Here is a 17,383-nt window from a genome sequence, read left to right on the forward strand (position 1 = left end):
TTTTATTACATTCTCAAAGATTTCAAACAAACTTTTTTCACATTGTCATTATGGGGTATTGTTTGTAGAATTTTGAAGAAAATAATGAATTTAATCCATGTTGGAATAAGGCTTTAACATTACAAAATGTGGAAAAGGTGAAAACTTTCCGGATGCACTGTAATAATTAACTAATGAGATAATAAAGTGTTTTTATTGTGGAGATGGTTTGTGTGGATTTTCCTTTTTTTGATTTATGCATACTTAACCACTTTACCTCTGCTCACAGTAATATTACTGCGGCAGAGTGGTTCGTTATCGTCTGACGACGTAGTACTACGTCGTCAGACACTCCCCCTTCTGGGCGGCGCTTGCGCGCCGCCGGAGGCTCGCTCCCGCTGTTTTCATTCACAGCGGGAGTCGGGCCAGGGGAGGAGCAGCGGCGATCGCCGCTGCTCTTACCCGATCGTCAGGGATCGAGTCTGGAGATCCGCCCGCTGTGTGTAAACACAGCGGGCGGATCTCCATAGTGACAGGGAGTGACAGATCGGACTGTTCAGCATAGCTGGACATCCGATCTGTCCATGACTCACTCAGTCACCTCCCCCCCTACACGTCAGTAAGCACCAGGCATACATTAACCCCTCCCTCTCCAATAAAATTAACCCCTTCACTGCCAGTGTCATTTTTACAGTAACAGTGCATATATATAGCACTGATTACTGCAGTAATGTCACTGGTACCCCCAAAAGTGTCAAAAATGTCAGTCAAGGGTCCGATCTGTCCGCCGCAATGTCGCAGTCCCGCAAAAAAAATCGCAGATCGCCATTACGCGTTAAAAAAAAAAAACACCAAAAATGACAGAAATCTTTCTCTTTGTTAGTAAACGCAATAACTTTTGCGCAAACCAATCAAAATACGCTTATTGCAATTTTTTTTACCAAACATAGGTAGCAGAAAACAAATTGGCCAAAAATTTTTAAAAAAAATTGGTTTACACATCTTTTTTGGGGGGAATTTCATATAAAAAAATGTTAAAAATATTGTTATTTTTTCAAAATAAACGCTCTTTTTTTGTTTATAGCGCAAAAAGTAAAAATCGCACAGGTGATCAAATACCACCAAAAGAAAGCTCTGTTTATGGGAAAAAAAGGACGTACATTTCGTTTGGGTATGGCGTCGCACGACCGCGCAATTGTCAGTTGACGTCGCACAGCGCCGAATAGCAAAAAGTGGCCTGGACGGAAGACCGCAAAATCCTCCGGTGGTAAAGTGGTTAAGCGTAGGATTTTACCACTATTGGCAGAACATTGTTTTGTCTAGGAGTTCAGTGTTATACCCAAGTGAGCTCCCTATTTGGTAAGCATTTGTTGGCCAGTAAGGGTATATGCTAGTCATTTCCTTGTTTTGGGTATATACTATAGTTACAAAGTATGAGAAATGGCCAAGATCAGAATGTTGGTTTTGTGGGACCTCCAAATGAAAATACTCACAGGGCGCATCTTTGGTGAGATGACATCCAGCAGCAGGCAGAGGGCATCCAATACCAAGGACTGAGGACCCACACGTGTACGAATATGTGGAGAGATTTCTGAGACCATCGAGTGGAGAATATTCTGCATCTGGTTCAGTTTGGACAGGGCCTGGAAGAACAAAGCAGAAAACACAAGAAGCACAGATATTTTTTTTAAAAGATTTGGATAGAGGAAAAATAAAAATGGACAAAACAAATCTTTTTTTCTTTTTTGGAGGTCTTTGCCCAGTTGAGAGAATTTACTTCACTTACTGTCCCATAGACACATGAACCGAGAGACTGTCCTTCCAAATTGAACTACAGAACAAGTACCTCCATTAACAGATTTCCCCTGTTTTGGTGAAAACTCAATAGTATATAAGTATAGTGTAAAAAAAAATGATAGATTTTCCTACATTTTCCAAATGAAAACAGTCATTAAGACAAAAAGGAGTAATACAGGCATCAATAACCATCCTAACGGGGTTGGCATCCTTATCCTCCACTCTGATCTAAAGAAAAACGTTTTGGATTTGTACACATTAAGCCCAGTGTTTCAAAACCTTTTTTCAGTCAAGTCACCCTCCAAAATTATGGTCAGCCTTGAGGCACCCTATTCTAAAATGTAAAAACTATTCTAATGGTTTTCCATAATGCAGCAACATCAATATACGTAGGCCACCCAATGTTAGAGGGGAGTTATTCTTCCAAATCAAATATATGTTTGCAAACTGGTACTGACTAGTATTCCAATGTTTCTCTTCTCCTTCAGCTTTTCTTTCTCACTTAGCTAATGAGACCCCAAAGCTGATGCAGGGAAGAAGGGGAGGATCAAACAAGGACTGACATCCTCCTTATCAACTGATGTCATTGGTGGTTAGGAGGTTGGAAGCTAGAAGGTTGTAATGGTGTACAATGAAAACCTGTGGCTTTGTGTAACTAAAAAGGCAGGTTTCATCCACCCACCGGCTTGTATACAATTTTAGAGAAGCTTTTAGGAATTTTTCCAAGGCACACCTGAAGAAACCTCAAGGCACCCTGGTTGAAAAAAACTGCTTTAAGCAAAGCTGTTGCCTTCTTGTGCATTAGAAAAGCACAGGTTAGCTTTAAACGAACGTAAATTATGAAATTCCCAGAGTGTGTTAAAAAACCACTGTGCAGTTTTCAAATATTGTCCTTAGTTTTAATGCCTTACCGGTAGTCTATGACTGATATCCCCAAAGGTTGTCAAAACTCCTATTGAGTTGATCAGCTGCGTCTTGCCCAAGTTCCAGAAAGACACTTGCACCCTGCATCACCGAAGTGAGCTCGCTTCTGCATTCCAAACCTACCCATGAGCACTGCGATCTCCTTAACTTATAGCAGCAGCGGCTGAGCCCACTGCACATTCATAGATCTGGAACACAGAAGCACTCATGCTCCTGGAAAGGACGGAGCAAGTACCCCATGTTTGGAGAGTCCTGGAACTTGGGCAGGATGCAGATGATCACACAGTTTGGGAGTTTTTATGGCAGGCTTTGGGGATGTCGGTCACCATCTACTGGTAAGGCATTTTAATTCACTGGGAGCCCTAGACAGCATAATGTGTTTTGGTAAAAAGATGAACTTATCCTTTAACTACCAGCATGTTTATGTGTGGAAGGAAAGGCACCAAAAAATGCTGAAGTCTATGGGAAAGCACAGGTAACTCGCACAAAAAAGTAGGCACACAGCGATGCACTTGTGCTGTGTTGAAATGGTATGGAGCAGTGTCAAAGCACCCTTACTCAGTACCTCTTAGACCAGGGATATGCAAACTGTGGCCCTCCAGCTGTTGCAAAATTACGAGTCCCGTCATGCCTCTGGGTGTCATGCTTGTGGCTGTCAGAGTCTTGCTATGCCTCATGGGACTTGTAGTTCTGCAACAGCTGGAGGGCCACAGTTTGCATACCCCTGTCTTAGACCAAAAGCTATGGATAGCAAAGAGCTTACAAAGCATCGAGGGTCTCATTGTTGGAAGAGGTCAGAAGACTGGTACAGAAAAAAAATAAAAATTTAATCTGCGGGGTGACCTGAATGTGCACCGGAGATGCCTTCACAACCTGACAGATCTGGAGTGCTTTTGCACGATAGGGTGGACAAAGATTCAAACCAAGGACACCCATAGATTGGGCAAAGATTCCTAGGGCAAGATGTGCCAGGCTGATAGACCCTTACCCCAAAAGACTGAATGCTGTCATAAAATTGAACTGTGCTTCAACAAAAGTATTAATTGCATATTTATGCAACCATGTTATTGTAAGTTATTTTTATTTATCTCACTTTAAAAATACTTTTTAACTGAATTTCACAGATAATAGGTCACAATAAAAAGGTGGGAAATTTTCAGAAGCTTTTCATGTTGGCCTGACTTTTTTTTTTTTTTTTCTCACCTCACAAATCTGCCATTTTTACAGGGGTGTGTAGACATTTTATAACCACTGTATAATACATACAGTATGAAGATGACAACCACAAAAAAAAAAAAAAAAAAATCTCTGCCTGTAAAGTAAATGCTCATGGAAAAACCATGTGTTTTGCCGTTACCTTCTTATCTTAACCAGTCTGCAATAAAGATTGTGACACATGAAGGGTCTATTTTAAAAATGACACACTACCTTCTGGAAGAGAACATACTTAGAATTAAAGTTATACCTTTTCTTACATTTTAAAGCAGAACTGTAATAAAGGCTTTGCGTGCAAAAAAACAAAAAATAAAAAAATAAACACCCAGTCCTGTTAGTCTTCAATTTTGCTAGCTTAATCGGTGTTGCCCTGAATGTCACCTGTTATGCTGCAGCACTATTAAAGCAGTCTATACAAAACTGAATGAAGAAACAGTAACGTTAACATTTTCACTGCTTTATAATGTATGAAAGATCCTCAATAGACACTCTTCAATATACCTGCTAGAACATACCACAAAACAATGAATACAAGGAGTGTAATGATTTAGCATCATCTAGTGGACAAAAGGAGTACTGCAACCATGAAAGCCACAGCATCAAGTTGCCTAATACACTTAGGCTTTCACACAGGCGGTGCACCCGGAGTCAGTTTTGCTCAGCGGGGATCAATCCGTCGATCCCCACTGAGCAGGCGGATGACAGCTCCGTCTCCGCTCTGTGTGCAGAGACGGAGCTGTCAGAACCCCGCTCTTCTCTATGGGAGATCGGATGAGAACGGACCACCTGTCCGTTTTCATCTGATCCTCCGGACGGATGGAAAATATGGTTTCCATCCGTCCGGATTTCACAGACAGGATCGAATCCGATAGCAGCGGGTGTCAGCAGAGATGTCTCCACTGATATCCGCCGTTCCATAGGGGTGCATGGAGCATCTGATCCGGTCCGCCTGAAAAACTGACAGGTGGAGCAGATCGGAGAGCCCCTGTGAAAGGAGCCTTAGGATGATCTACCTTGTTTACTAAAAAAATGAATGAACAATGTAATAAAGAAATGGCTAGCCTTGATATACCTCATAATGGCTGTTGGGATAGGCAATCCGAGGGATGTTGTTGGCAGCGAAATAGAGGTGGAAGGCGACAGGAAGGAAGGGCAAGTATCTCATGAGCTGGAAGTTCTGCCCATGCATGATCATGGAATTAAGAATGTCTGTGAACTCCAGCCAGTCCAGAGCCAAACACACTATGCCAAAATTGGACTCTTTAACCTTCATGTTCAAAAAGTTGTCATACAGTCCCTGTGTAAAGGAGAGAGAAGCATGGTCAATTTTCAGACACCCAATGAGGGAGACCTAAGCAGCTTTTTTATCATTAATTGTCACGTTATTCCTCGTCTAAAGAATCCAATACATAAAACGCAACTTGCAAGGGAAATTAAAGGCTTTTTTTTTTTTTTTTAGATGCTTTGGTGAATGTATTGCTATCAGGGGATGGTTTCCATGAAGGGGTGTACATGGTCATCAACAATGTTTAGGTAGGTGGCACCTTGTCAAAGTAACAGCCACAGGAATAGCAGGACCCAGCAGAACATTGTTCAAAGCATTACACTGGCTCTGTCAGCTTGTCTTCTTCCCATACTGCATCCTAGTGCCATCTCTTCCTCAGGTAAGTGAAACACACACACACGATGTACAAGAAAACTTGATTCATCAGACTAGGCCACCTTCTTCCATTGCCCAGTGGTCCAGTTCTGATGCCCACTGTGGGTGCTTTTGGCTATGGACATGGGTCAGCATGGGCACCCTGACCGCTGTGGCTACACAGCCCCATACACAACAAACTACAATGCTCTGTGTGTTCTGACAGCTATCAGAATCAGCATGAAATTTTCCAGCAATTTGAGCTACAGTAGCTCTTCTATTGGATCAGACTTCACAGAGTCCAGACCTTGGATTCTCAAGTGCATCAATGAGCCTTGGGCACTCATGAGTCTGTTGCTGCTAAACTGGTTTTCCTTCCTTGGACATCTTTTGGTAGGAACATTGAACAAGAGTTGCAGTTTTGGAGTTGCTCTGACCCAGTTGTCTAGCAATTACAATTTGGCCCTTGTCAAAGGTGTTCAAATCCTTACGCTTGCCCATTTTATTTGCTTTCAACGCATCAACTTTAGGGAAGACGATATGTTCATTTGCTGCCTAATATATCCCCCCCACTTTCAGATGCCATTGTTACGAGATAATGCTTTTCACTTTACCCGTCAGTGGTCATAATGGCATGGCTAATCAATGTATATAAACCCACGGCAGACTTTGGCTTGCGCTTAGTGCTGAAAAGGAATGGTGGTTCCTCTCATTTAGTAGTAATCTATGGTTCAGGCCTCTGAGACTCTTGAGGTTGCCCACCACCTATTGTAACTAGGAAGGCAAATAGAGTGGGAAGGGAGAAGGCTGACTGTCACCAGATACCCACAAATAAGGCTGCTCTAAGGCGTCAGATTTGGGTAATCCTTTAACCCGGGTACATACTACAGTTTTTTTTCGGGCAACAGCTCTGGTCAGGATCCACTGTATTAACCATGCGAGGTTAGTCCGCGGCTAAGCTGTCATGTTCTTACAGGGGGACACTCCCATCAGCGCTCTCTACCACTGGCTGAGAGCGCTGTTTGGGAGTTTGTCTGCTGCTAGTTTTCCAGCATGCATTCGGACAGAAGCCGGACGAATAGAAAAGAAAAAAAGAAAAACCCCACACAACTGCACAAGGAATCCATCCTTTGCAGTTCTGTCTTTCAATAAAATCTGCCAAAACTGCCAGGGGCAACGTGAAGCCCTACTTACCATGGTCAGCTTCTCGTACTCCCCCGTTGCAGTGGTCAGGTGTAAAACATGGTGGAACCTTTGTGCCATGGCACTCAGTGGTGTCCTGCCCAACAGGTTCAAAGGGTCATTCTGGTTTCCCAGAAGGTGGTGGATGTCAGGTGCAGATAGGTCTTGGCCAATACGTTTCCTTACATAAAAAAAAAAAAAAAAAAAAAATTTAATCAAAAAGGTAAACGTGCCATACAAATATTAACCATTTACACTTATAGAAGAATGTGTGTTACTTCCTAAGCCTTTAATCAGCTGGAAGAACGTTTTAGATCATATATACAAAACATTTATTCAAACCAGCATTAGAAGAAACCTCCCTGATTGAGTGCAAGGCATGCCATGCTTTATGACAGAACGTCCAGCACTGCCTGCACACTTTTTGTCAGCCACTCCAAACCACTAGAAGTATTTATGCCTCTACTGGAAAAAGGCCCCTCACCCCCAGGCTAGTCTTGAAAGCCTTTAGAGAGCAAACTACTCACATACACTTGCCAATAACAAGAGTGTGGAAAAATACAATCCCCATGCAATCCCCTTACCTAAAATGTTTGCCCTACCTCTGATTTTTGGGGAGTTGGAAGATCTCCTGCCACACAAAGAAAAGGCTCTTATTTTGGTCTTTCAGTCCAATCTTCATGGTCTGGACTGTTTTCACGTTTAGCTCTTTCTTCCCTCGGCCACGCAGGAACTGGCAAAGCAAGGGGTTATATTATGAAAAGTTAACATACACACTTTTCTTCAAATCAGGACTCTGTTAAGCACCACGTATCTATAAAATTACCATAACCATCTCAATATGATAAAAACAAATCACTGCAGCTTAATGAGGCAAGCTTGTTTTGGGTCCCCCTTCAGCAGGACAACTAGGCAACTAGCAATTTCAGAAGGAAAGGACAGTAATGGCAGCTTTCATATTTCTCTCTCCTTAGGTTTGATTTAAATAAACAATGCTATTCTGATTTAGGCATTCAAGGTTTGGAAACCTTTTGCTAATGATGGTAATGTAGTAGGTATGATACAATCACCCAACACGTGAACCATGGTATGGGGACATATGAACATACCTGTAACGTATTAATGCAGGAGCGGATATCATTTTCGGTCTTCTCGCACAAAGCCATCAACGCCCCAGTGTCCGTTTTCATGCCTTGCCTAATGGTGATCTGCATAAACACAACAGGAGGATAGTATAAACAAGGCCATGTGATGGCAGAAGTCACACGAATTATGAAACTGGTATACAGCAATGCTTAATGCTGAACTCCAGGCACAATATTTAATTTAAAATTATCTCTCAATAACCACAAAGGACATAAATCTTCTTTCTGTGACAAAATGTTTTTGTAAACCCAAGCTGCACTATGTGAGTTAATAGACACACACAGCCTGGCTTGGAATTGAGCCCGTACGTCTGTTTCAAAAACAAGCGGTTTGCTATGGTGGCAGATGGAGAAGATGAGAAGCAGACAGCGCCGGTGGGGGACCCCAGGAGAGGAAGTTCGGGGCCACTCTGTGCAATACCATTGCACATAGCAGGTAAGTATACCAGGTTTGTTATTTTAGGGAAAAAATAACCAACCACTTTAAAAAGTGCATGGAATCAGAACAGTCTGTGTGTTAAACTTTGCAGTTTTAAACTGGACAGTGGAAGAATGAAAATTTGGATCACAACTCATGTCATTACAGACACTGACTTGTACTGGCTCTCCATGGCTAGAATGTGTGAAGCTGACTCGATGTGCACGTATCTGTCACTCTCCTTATAACAAAGAAAAACAAGGCCCTCCACGTTTTCATTAAGTGGATCTTCACATGCTTTACTCTGTACTGGGATCACTTTACCTCTTTATGCAAATGATTGAGGGCACTGCTGCTTCTTGGCAGGAATAATTTACTGCTCGCAGGATCAACACAGAGTCAAGCAGTTCATTAGCAAAGGCCTCCCCTGTGATCCTCTGTAACCTAGATACACCACTGGCTCATCCAGTCGTGACAGTGTCAATATGCCACTTAAATGAGCAAGGCCCAGCAGTTCCCTGTACCTGCTGCCTTAACGAGTGCCAGAGACACCGGCCATGCCTTTTATAGTTAACAATTCAGTCTGGTCCTGGGACAAGCTCATTAAGCTCAAGAAAGCAGTCCTAACAAATAAACAGGTAAAACAGCAACTGCAGCTTAATGAGGCAAGCAACATAATCCCCAAACAGGCTTAAAGGAGGACTCCAGTCAGGATAAAAATCCTCACGGGTATGCTGGGAAGCCTATAAAGGAAGCAAATGAGCACAGTCTGATCACTGGCCCCATTTACACATAATCCTGCAGCACCCTTCCGATGAATTTGCCAATTAGGGTTTGTCTGCTCTGACCTGATATTTCCTATTATTTCCAGAGGACCTGGTAATCTCTGTTATTTCCAGAAGACATCCTTTCATTAAGAATAGTTTTTTTTTTTTTCTATCATAGAAAGTCCTTTGGTTATACGTTTTTTCAGAATACAGCATTGGCTGCCCCACATTTTTTAGGTTATAAATATATACTATGGTGCCCATGCTTCATTCTAGAGGTCTAAATGAATTCAAAGGGCAAAGGCAGGCCCTTAGAGTTAAGGACTGTAATAGGTGTCAGTCGCTTTTGTTTATTGCGGTCACAAGGTTACCTAAAATATTCAATACAGTAAAGCCAGTTGAATCTTACACACTATTTTTCATACTATCCTTGAAGTGAAATTTCAGGCTATTGACTATGTTTAGCTCCTTCCTGTCTGGCCTACTGTAAAATGATGGCTGGACGGGAGCCCCGTTATTCTGGGAGGATGTCACATGACGTCCTCCCAAGATTGCACCCCATGGGCTGCACTACAGCGCAATCTGTCATCCGCTGAGTCCACCACCTGCTGCAGCTAAGAAAAATCCTGATCACCGCCACACGTTACATGATGCTGTACTGCACTGGTGACAGTATGTAAAAATAAAAAAAAAAAATTAGATTTTTGTCTTACCGTAAAATCCTTTTCTCTGACTTTCATGAACGGATACAGCTCCAGAATCATCCTAACTATTGGTTATGCTGCCCCCTACAGGAGTAGGACACTAGGCAGGAAAATAACTTTACCACGCCTATGGGGCAGTCCCAGGGGATGTACTTCCACACTCTGCTATAGGCATTCAGTTTTGTTGCAAACAGTGTCAGAAGAAAAAAAAAACTCAATAGAGGGGTGGGTGCTGTGTCCATCAACAAACATCAGAGAAAAAGATTTTACGGCAAGACAAAAATCCAATTTTCTCTTTCGTTTATTGACTGACAGCTCAAGAATCTTCTTAACCATTGGGACGTCCCAAAGCAGTTGAAACGTGAGGGGTGGGAAAAAACACAGCAGAAAAAAATTCACAAAAGGCTAAACCTAGCCAACCAGGTAACAGAGCTCAACCAGGAACAATTGGAGCTCACCTGACAATAATTCACCCTCAAAGAGGAACAGGTCGTCTCAAACAGCGACCTGCAAAACCTTGCAGCTAAAAGCGGCATCTGCAGATGCCAGTACATCCATTTTATAAAATTTTGTGAAAGAGTGCACAGACGACCAGGTGGTCGCCTTGCAAACCTGTATCACTGATGCCTGATGGCGAAAAGCCCAGGAGGCACTAAGAGCCTGCGTAGAAAGCACCTCAACAGGGAAAGGAGGAACCTGACCCTTAATGGAATAGGCCTGCACCACCGTCTGTCTTGTCCATCTGGAAATGGTTGCGGCAGACGCGATCAACCCCTTGCTAAGTCCATCAATAAGGACAAACAGTAAAGCTGATTTCCTAAATGAATTGGTTGCCGCAAGGTACACCCTGAGCGCCTGACCCACATCCAGAGAGTGCAAGGCAATCCCCCTAGCATGTTTAGACTTGGGACACAGGGAAGGCAACACAATGTCTATTCAGATGGAAACCAGAAACAACCTACAGAAGGAAAGACTGACAAGGGCGAAGCACCACTTTATCTCTGTGAGTCACCAGGTAAGGTGAACGACAAAACAACGCCGCCAGCTGTGACACCCTGCGTGCAGAAGTAATAGCCAGCAAGAAGGCTACCTTCTGGGACAATGTAAGCAGAGGAAGCTAACAAATATACTTGAAAGGTGGTAAGTGGAGAACCGACAGCACCAAATTGAGATCCCACGGAGGCAATGGATACCGAACTGAGGAAGCCAAGTGGTGAACCCCCTGAATAAAAGGTGCAATCCAAAGAATGCAAAGCCAAAAGGACAGCAAAAGAAGACCGCCAAGGCTGAAAACCTGGCCCTTGACAGTACCCAAGACCAGGCGCTGCTTAACATCTCATTGGAGGAATGCCAAAATCTAAGCCACTGAAAGGAAACGGGAATAACCTCCAAGGAGACTCATACCATGCAATGTACGTCTTACAGCGCAATGGTAAATCTTCCTAGAGGTAGATTTTTCTAGCCTTTAACAGCAAGGGAATCACCGATCCAGACAAGCCCCTATCCTTCAGCACCTGGCTTTCAACAGCCAAGCCGTTTAAGCCAGAGACTGTAAAGCAGGGTGGAAGATTGGCCCTTGGGCCAGTAGATCTTCTCTGAGAGGAAGTCTCCAAGGAGCATCGGCGACCTGCCGTACCAAGACCACAAAGGCCAGTCTGGAGCCACTAGGATGACCAGATCCCTTCTGCCTCGATCCTTCGCAGAAGACTCGGCAGAAGTTTTAGTGTGGGAAAGGCGTATATCAGATGATACTGGCCTCAAGGGGCCACTAGTGCATTTGTGGTGTCGGCCAGAGGATCCAGAGACCTTGCCTCAATTCTATGTACCTTTCTGTTGAGACAAGAGGCCAACAGGTTGACCGTAGAAGCTCCCCACCGGAAGACACAGCTGAACCTTAGAATGCCGGCTACCTCCCGAGCCGCCAGGACACTTCTTGTGACCCCCCTCGGTGATTGACATATGCCACAGCTGTGGCATTGTCCCATTGAATCCTTACTGGGCACACCTAAAGGCGGATTTGTCCAGTGAGCCAGACAAACCGTTCCAGTATATTGATCGGTAAAGTCTTGACTCCTCCAGAGTCCAGACCCCTTGAGCACATCCGTGTCCAAAACGTCTCCGGACCCAGACAGGCTGGCAATCGTGGAGACCACTGTCCAGTACAGGGGAAGGAAGGATTTGCCCTGTCGAAGAGCCGGAGAGCGAAGCCACCATATTAGGGAACCTCTTGTATCCCGGCCCAACAGGATGAGATTATGTAGACTGAGAACAACAGAGGGCGCACCAGCCTAGCGCATTACCTCAGATAAAACGGCTTTATTAAAAGTAATTTAAGATGTATACTCACAAACTGAGATAACAATAAGGCATATCAACAATAAAGTTGTTGCAGCATCTGGGTTGACGCATCACAGTGATGAGTCCTTTGCAGCAACTGGCTGATGCGTTTCGAGGACCTGCCTCTTTCTCAGAGCCTGCTGCACTGAGATACAACCTCAAAAAATGTATACAACCTCAGAGCCAGGAGAGTAAAGTGTTGGCTAGCAGATTATCTAGAGACTGTGGATTCTTATCCTACTTCACAAAAATCTCTCTTTGCAGAGGTCTCGAGTGGAACTGTGCAAACAGACCCGCCTCGAAGGTAGACACCTTTAGGCTGGACAACAGGAGCCAAATTGCATCCTGGAGTTATATCCCCTGGAAAAAACACACTTGCTGAAGCCAAGAGTCAGACCCAGATAGCCCAACTTGGTGGACGGAACCAGAGCAGATTTTTGGAAGTTCAATTATTACCAAACTCCTGCAGAGTCCGTATCGTAATTTCCAGGTTGTATTTTAGAACAGCCGGAGAACGTCTAGGTACCCAGTATCGCATTCCCCCGCTGCCGCTACAATGCCAACACTTTTGTGAATATCCGAGGAGCTGAGGCAAGATCAAAGGGTAATGTCATGAATTGATAATGCTCCTTGTGAGGGCACCCCATCAGGGAGAAGAGGGCTTGTCTGCAGGTCTGGAAGAACCCGCTCTTGGATACCAGACCAGGTCCTCTTGAAACCCTCGGAGGAGGTCCTGACAAATTTAGATCCTTTGTCTTGAGAACCTGACAGACGAAAAGGCCGCATATGAGCCAAAAGACTCCCCGTTACCATTTAGAGGGGCTGGGGGGGGGGGAGGGAAACCAGGGGGTCCGAGCGTCGCAGGGAGGGGCCCACGTCCACGCCAAAAGACCACCAGGGGTGAGGGGGGGAACACTACTTACCACACCACGGAACCGGGTTGGCAACGCTCCGGGCAGACCACCGCACCATCAGAATGGGGGTGCTGCGGGCCAAGAGACACGCTGCGACCCAGGCCAGGACCAGGTTGTATGTTTAACTCGCAGGCCAGGCCTCGTCCAGTGGGGCTATGTCGCGGCTGACCTAGCGCAGAGCTGAGGCCTGCGTGCGCTCGCTGGCTGGACTGGGGAGACCTTAAGGATCTAGAATATCCAGTCTGTCGCCCAGTTCAGCAGTTGATTGTAGTTCTCACAGGAACAGAAAATACTAAAAGAGGAAAAAAATTTCATTGAAAAAAGGAAAAAAATGCTAGGACCGGAGATCCCAGCAAGGAACTAGGTCCTTACTCCTGACTAGGCAGAAAAAAAACAATGCCTATAGCTGAGTGTGGGAGTATATCCCTTGGGAGTGCCCCATAGGCGTGGTAAAGCTTTTTCCTGCCTAGTGCCCTACTCCTATAGGGGGCAGCATAACCAATGGTTAAGAAGATTCTGGAGCTGTGTCCATCAATGAAGCAAAGAGAAAAACAATTTTTTAATTACTTAATTTTCCGCAAAATTATTGCAAAAAACTACAACTTCAAAACTGGGAATGGCCAACAGTACATCAGGATTGATCACATTTCAGATATACTGTGTATGTACTGTGTATATATATATATATATATATATATATATATATATATATATATATATATATATATATATATATATATATATACACACACACACACACACACACACACACACACACACACACACACACAGCCTTGAAAAAGTATTCACACCCCTTGAAATTTTCCACATTATCTCATGTTATAACCAAAAACGTAAATGTATTTTATTGGGATTTTATGTGAATGATCAAACACAAAGGGGCACATACATTATGAAGTGTAAGAAAAATGATAAATGTTTTTTTACAATTTTTTACAAATATCTGAAAAGTGTTGCGTGCATCTGCATTCAGCCCCCTTTACTCTGATACCCCCAATTAAAATCTAGTGGAACCAATTCCCTTCAGAAGTCACGTAATTAGTAAATCGAGTCCACCGGTGTGTAATTTAATCTCAGTATAAATACAGCTGTTCTGTAAAGCCCTCAGAGGTTTGTTAGAGAACCTTGATGGGTTATTCTCACTAAAGAAATGTAGCAGAATACGTTTTGGCCTACATGTATGAAGAAAGATTATTTACTTTGCAAAATGTTAAATCAGAAAATAAGAAAAATACATTTTTTCCCCCTAAATGTTAATTTTTTTGATTTAATTAGCAAAAAACAAATAAAAAACCCAGTGGTGATTAAATACCATGAAAATAAAGTTCTATTTGTGTGAATTAAAAAAAAAAATATAAGATGATAAAAATGTCATTTTTTGGGTACAGTGTTAAATGACCGCGCAATTGTAATTCAAACTGACAGCGCTGAAAGCTGGAAATTGGACTGGACTGGACAGGAAGTGGGTAATGGGGTCTGGTATTGAGGTGGGTAAACCTGATCCCACCCACCTTCTAAATCCTATTCTAATGACCCTGTGAAAGGAAGATACTTTTACCTATCTATGCGGAGGGCACTCCGGTCTGGTCACATGATCTCTCCATCGGCCAGCTTCCGGGGAGATGAGAGTTTGCCAATAGCTGAAATGCCAGGGCAGTGACGTCACCCGTAGGCTTGGGGCATCCGTTGTCCCGCCTCTCCCCTGAAGCTGCCACTAAAAGACGACTACATGACGAACAGGAGCATCCCGAGAATAGGCAAGTATAAATGTCTAATTACAGGGTAATTAGAATAGGATTTAGAAAGGGGGGGGGGCAGGTTTAAGCATAGTTAGGTAATGGCCTGGGATCCACTTTAACTATAGATACAATGAGATTTAAAACCCAGTTTTTACTGACCTCATATAACCTTTGTACCAGCCTGGAAGGCAATGTTTGAGGGAAATTTAACATGAAAGCTTGCTGCCTCAACTGTCGCAGTGATGGGACGTACCTGTACAGGAGAGAAAAGGATGGCACAGAGTTGGTGAGGATTCACACAAGTTAAATAGCAGAGGGGCAAAAAACTAAGAGCCACCTTTACAGTGGACATAACCGTTTCTATATACAGCAAAGACTCTGTAATAATCCATAATTTGTATTACATAACCTGGTATGAAAGAGAAAGGGATGTTTAACTGCTTCCATACCGGGCCAATTCATCTTTTTTTGCTAGAAAATTACTCAGAACCCCCAGACATTATATATTTTTTTTAGCAGAGACCCTAGGGAATAAAATCGCGGCCATAGCAATTTTGTACGTCACACTGTATTTGCGCAGCAATTTTTGAAACGCCAATTTTTTTTTTTGGGGGCGGGGGACACAGTAAAGTTAGCCTGTTTTTTGTGAATGGTAAAGATGTTATGCTGAGTAAATAGATATCTAGCATGTCATGATTTAATGAATGAAACAAGGAGCTATACAAGGCATCAGCTGGGGCACCATACTTAGAGGAGAGGTACGGCTACCACCAGTACTCTGCAAAGGTGGTATAGGGGGGGCAAACAACTCCTGAAGAACAAAGGGGGTGTTTAGGGCATGGATTTCCTCCAGTTTCTGCTGTAAGATGTATCCAAAAGCCAAGCAGGAAACTCAGGCCACCTCAGCGGCAGACCAGCAATGTGCAAATAGTATATATGGAAAAGTACAGAGATTTCAGTGCCGGTAATCCAAAATCATACGTGACTTGGGTAGAGGTCAGGTGTACAATGTTAGTGGATAGTTATAGGAGAGAGAGAAAGAAAGAAAGAAAGAAAAAAAGAAAAAAAGAAAAAAAAAAAAGGGGGGGGGGGGGGGTTGATCCATTCCAGTAAACCAGTGGTCCTCAACTCCGGTCCTCGGGCCCACTAATAGGCCAGATTTTAAGTATTACCTTGGGGAGATTCAGACTAGAATACTGCAATCACTGAGCAGAAAATGAGATCACCTGTGATGTAATTTAGTTATCTTGCAAACCTGGCCCGTTAGTGGGCCCCGAGGACCAGAGCTGAGGATCACTGCGGTAAACCATGTTAAGCAAGTTGGGTGGGTAGGTCAGGTAGCAACAATGAGGAGCAGAGAGAAGGAGCAACAATTCCATTAAGCACTTACACCTCAGGCTGGGTCCAATCGATCTACCACTTCAGGGCTGCCTCTGGCTCCTCACAGAAATGAACCCGGTCATCTCCCACAACACGGAGCCGGGCCGGGAACAACATGGCATATTTCAGGTGGCGAATCGGCTGCTCTGACGCTGCACCTCCGCCGAAATGTCAGGAAATGCCAGGACTTGCATATTATGATATGGAATGTTGCCTCTCTCACGAGATAAGCAAAAGGAACGTGTCTCGATCTCTATAATTAAGAAATTTAGCTATCAAGACATGTGCCGGCGCTCCCGACGGTGGAAGCTTGGTCAGAACTCGGTGAGCGTGCTCTACCACAAATTATTGTGAAAACGGTTCTCTGCCGTTGCTCTTAATCAGTATTTCTTCTAGGAATGTTGCAGGATTGCTCCCCTCAGCTCCCTCCGGCAGGCCGACAAAGCGCAAGTTATTCCTTCTCATGCAATTCTCCAGGTCATCCTGTTTTTGTTGGAGTTGGGCAATATGGCGGGTAGCTTGATCATAGGAGACCTGCAATGGTGGAATGGCCTCCTCCACGTGGCTCAGGCGATGTTTGGCCTCGGACACTCGGTCGCAGAGTTTATGGATGTCCTGTCTTATAAAGGGAGATGTCAACCTTAACCTCCTCGATCTTGGTTGTCAAAGTCACCTGACAATTAGATATGGCCTCGAGGACAGTGTCTGGAGCAGGAGTCTCAGCGTCGATGTAGGGGGAGCCGCCATCTTTGGCCTGCGAGTCCTTGTCCTTGTAGCGGTACCGATCCAGTTTAGCAACTGTCAGTGGTTTTGCGAGGAGGAGACATACCTCTGCCGAGAGTAAAGGTGTTGGGTGCAGATTTGAGGTAAGTGCGGGCACAGGATGAGTAGCAAGATAATCGAAAGGAGAGTCTGTCGGCAGAGCGCCAAGGAACCGCGTCCTACTCCATGCAGCTTCTGGTTACGCCAAAAACTTATTTTTGATCACTTTTATTCCTATTACAAGGAATTATAGGGTCTATTAAGTCTAAACTGCAGTATTTACATCTGCCGGGGCTGGAAGTGACGTCATAACGTCATGCCCGGCCTCCAAAAGGTCATAAAGATGGCCTGGGGACCATCTAGTCCTCGGTCAGCTCTATGATAAACGGCTGTCTCGAGCCGATTCATTCTCCAACTTGGCATCATTCAGATATCTCCACTGAAAGCCCAGGACATCATG

At 44.0% G+C, this 17,383-nt stretch overlaps 1 protein-coding gene across 4 annotated transcripts in view; it reads right to left on the reverse strand.

The window, feature by feature from the left end:
• CHTF18 (chromosome transmission fidelity factor 18) overlaps positions 1–17,383 on the reverse strand; it is a gene marked incomplete at its 3' end in the record, with an annotated part of 125,185 nt that overhangs the window by 56,404 nt on the left and 51,398 nt on the right. For all 4 annotated transcript variants that reach the window (XM_082261250.1, XM_082261251.1, XM_082261248.1 and 1 more), the window contains exons 12-17: positions 14,941–15,034; positions 7,846–7,944; positions 7,339–7,469; positions 6,749–6,917; positions 4,988–5,212; positions 1,473–1,622 (exon numbers count right to left, since the gene is read on the reverse strand). In XM_082261250.1, the coding sequence (XP_082117376.1) occupies positions 1,473–1,622; positions 4,988–5,212; positions 6,749–6,917; positions 7,339–7,469; positions 7,846–7,944; positions 14,941–15,034 (868 nt within the window). The remainder of the gene's footprint in view (positions 1–1,472; positions 1,623–4,987; positions 5,213–6,748; positions 6,918–7,338; positions 7,470–7,845; positions 7,945–14,940; positions 15,035–17,383) is intronic.

This window comes from Pelophylax lessonae (assembly GCF_965119305.1).
Source record: "Pelophylax lessonae genome assembly, chromosome: 6".
In the NCBI taxonomy this organism is placed as follows: Eukaryota; Metazoa; Chordata; class Amphibia; order Anura; family Ranidae; genus Pelophylax; species Pelophylax lessonae.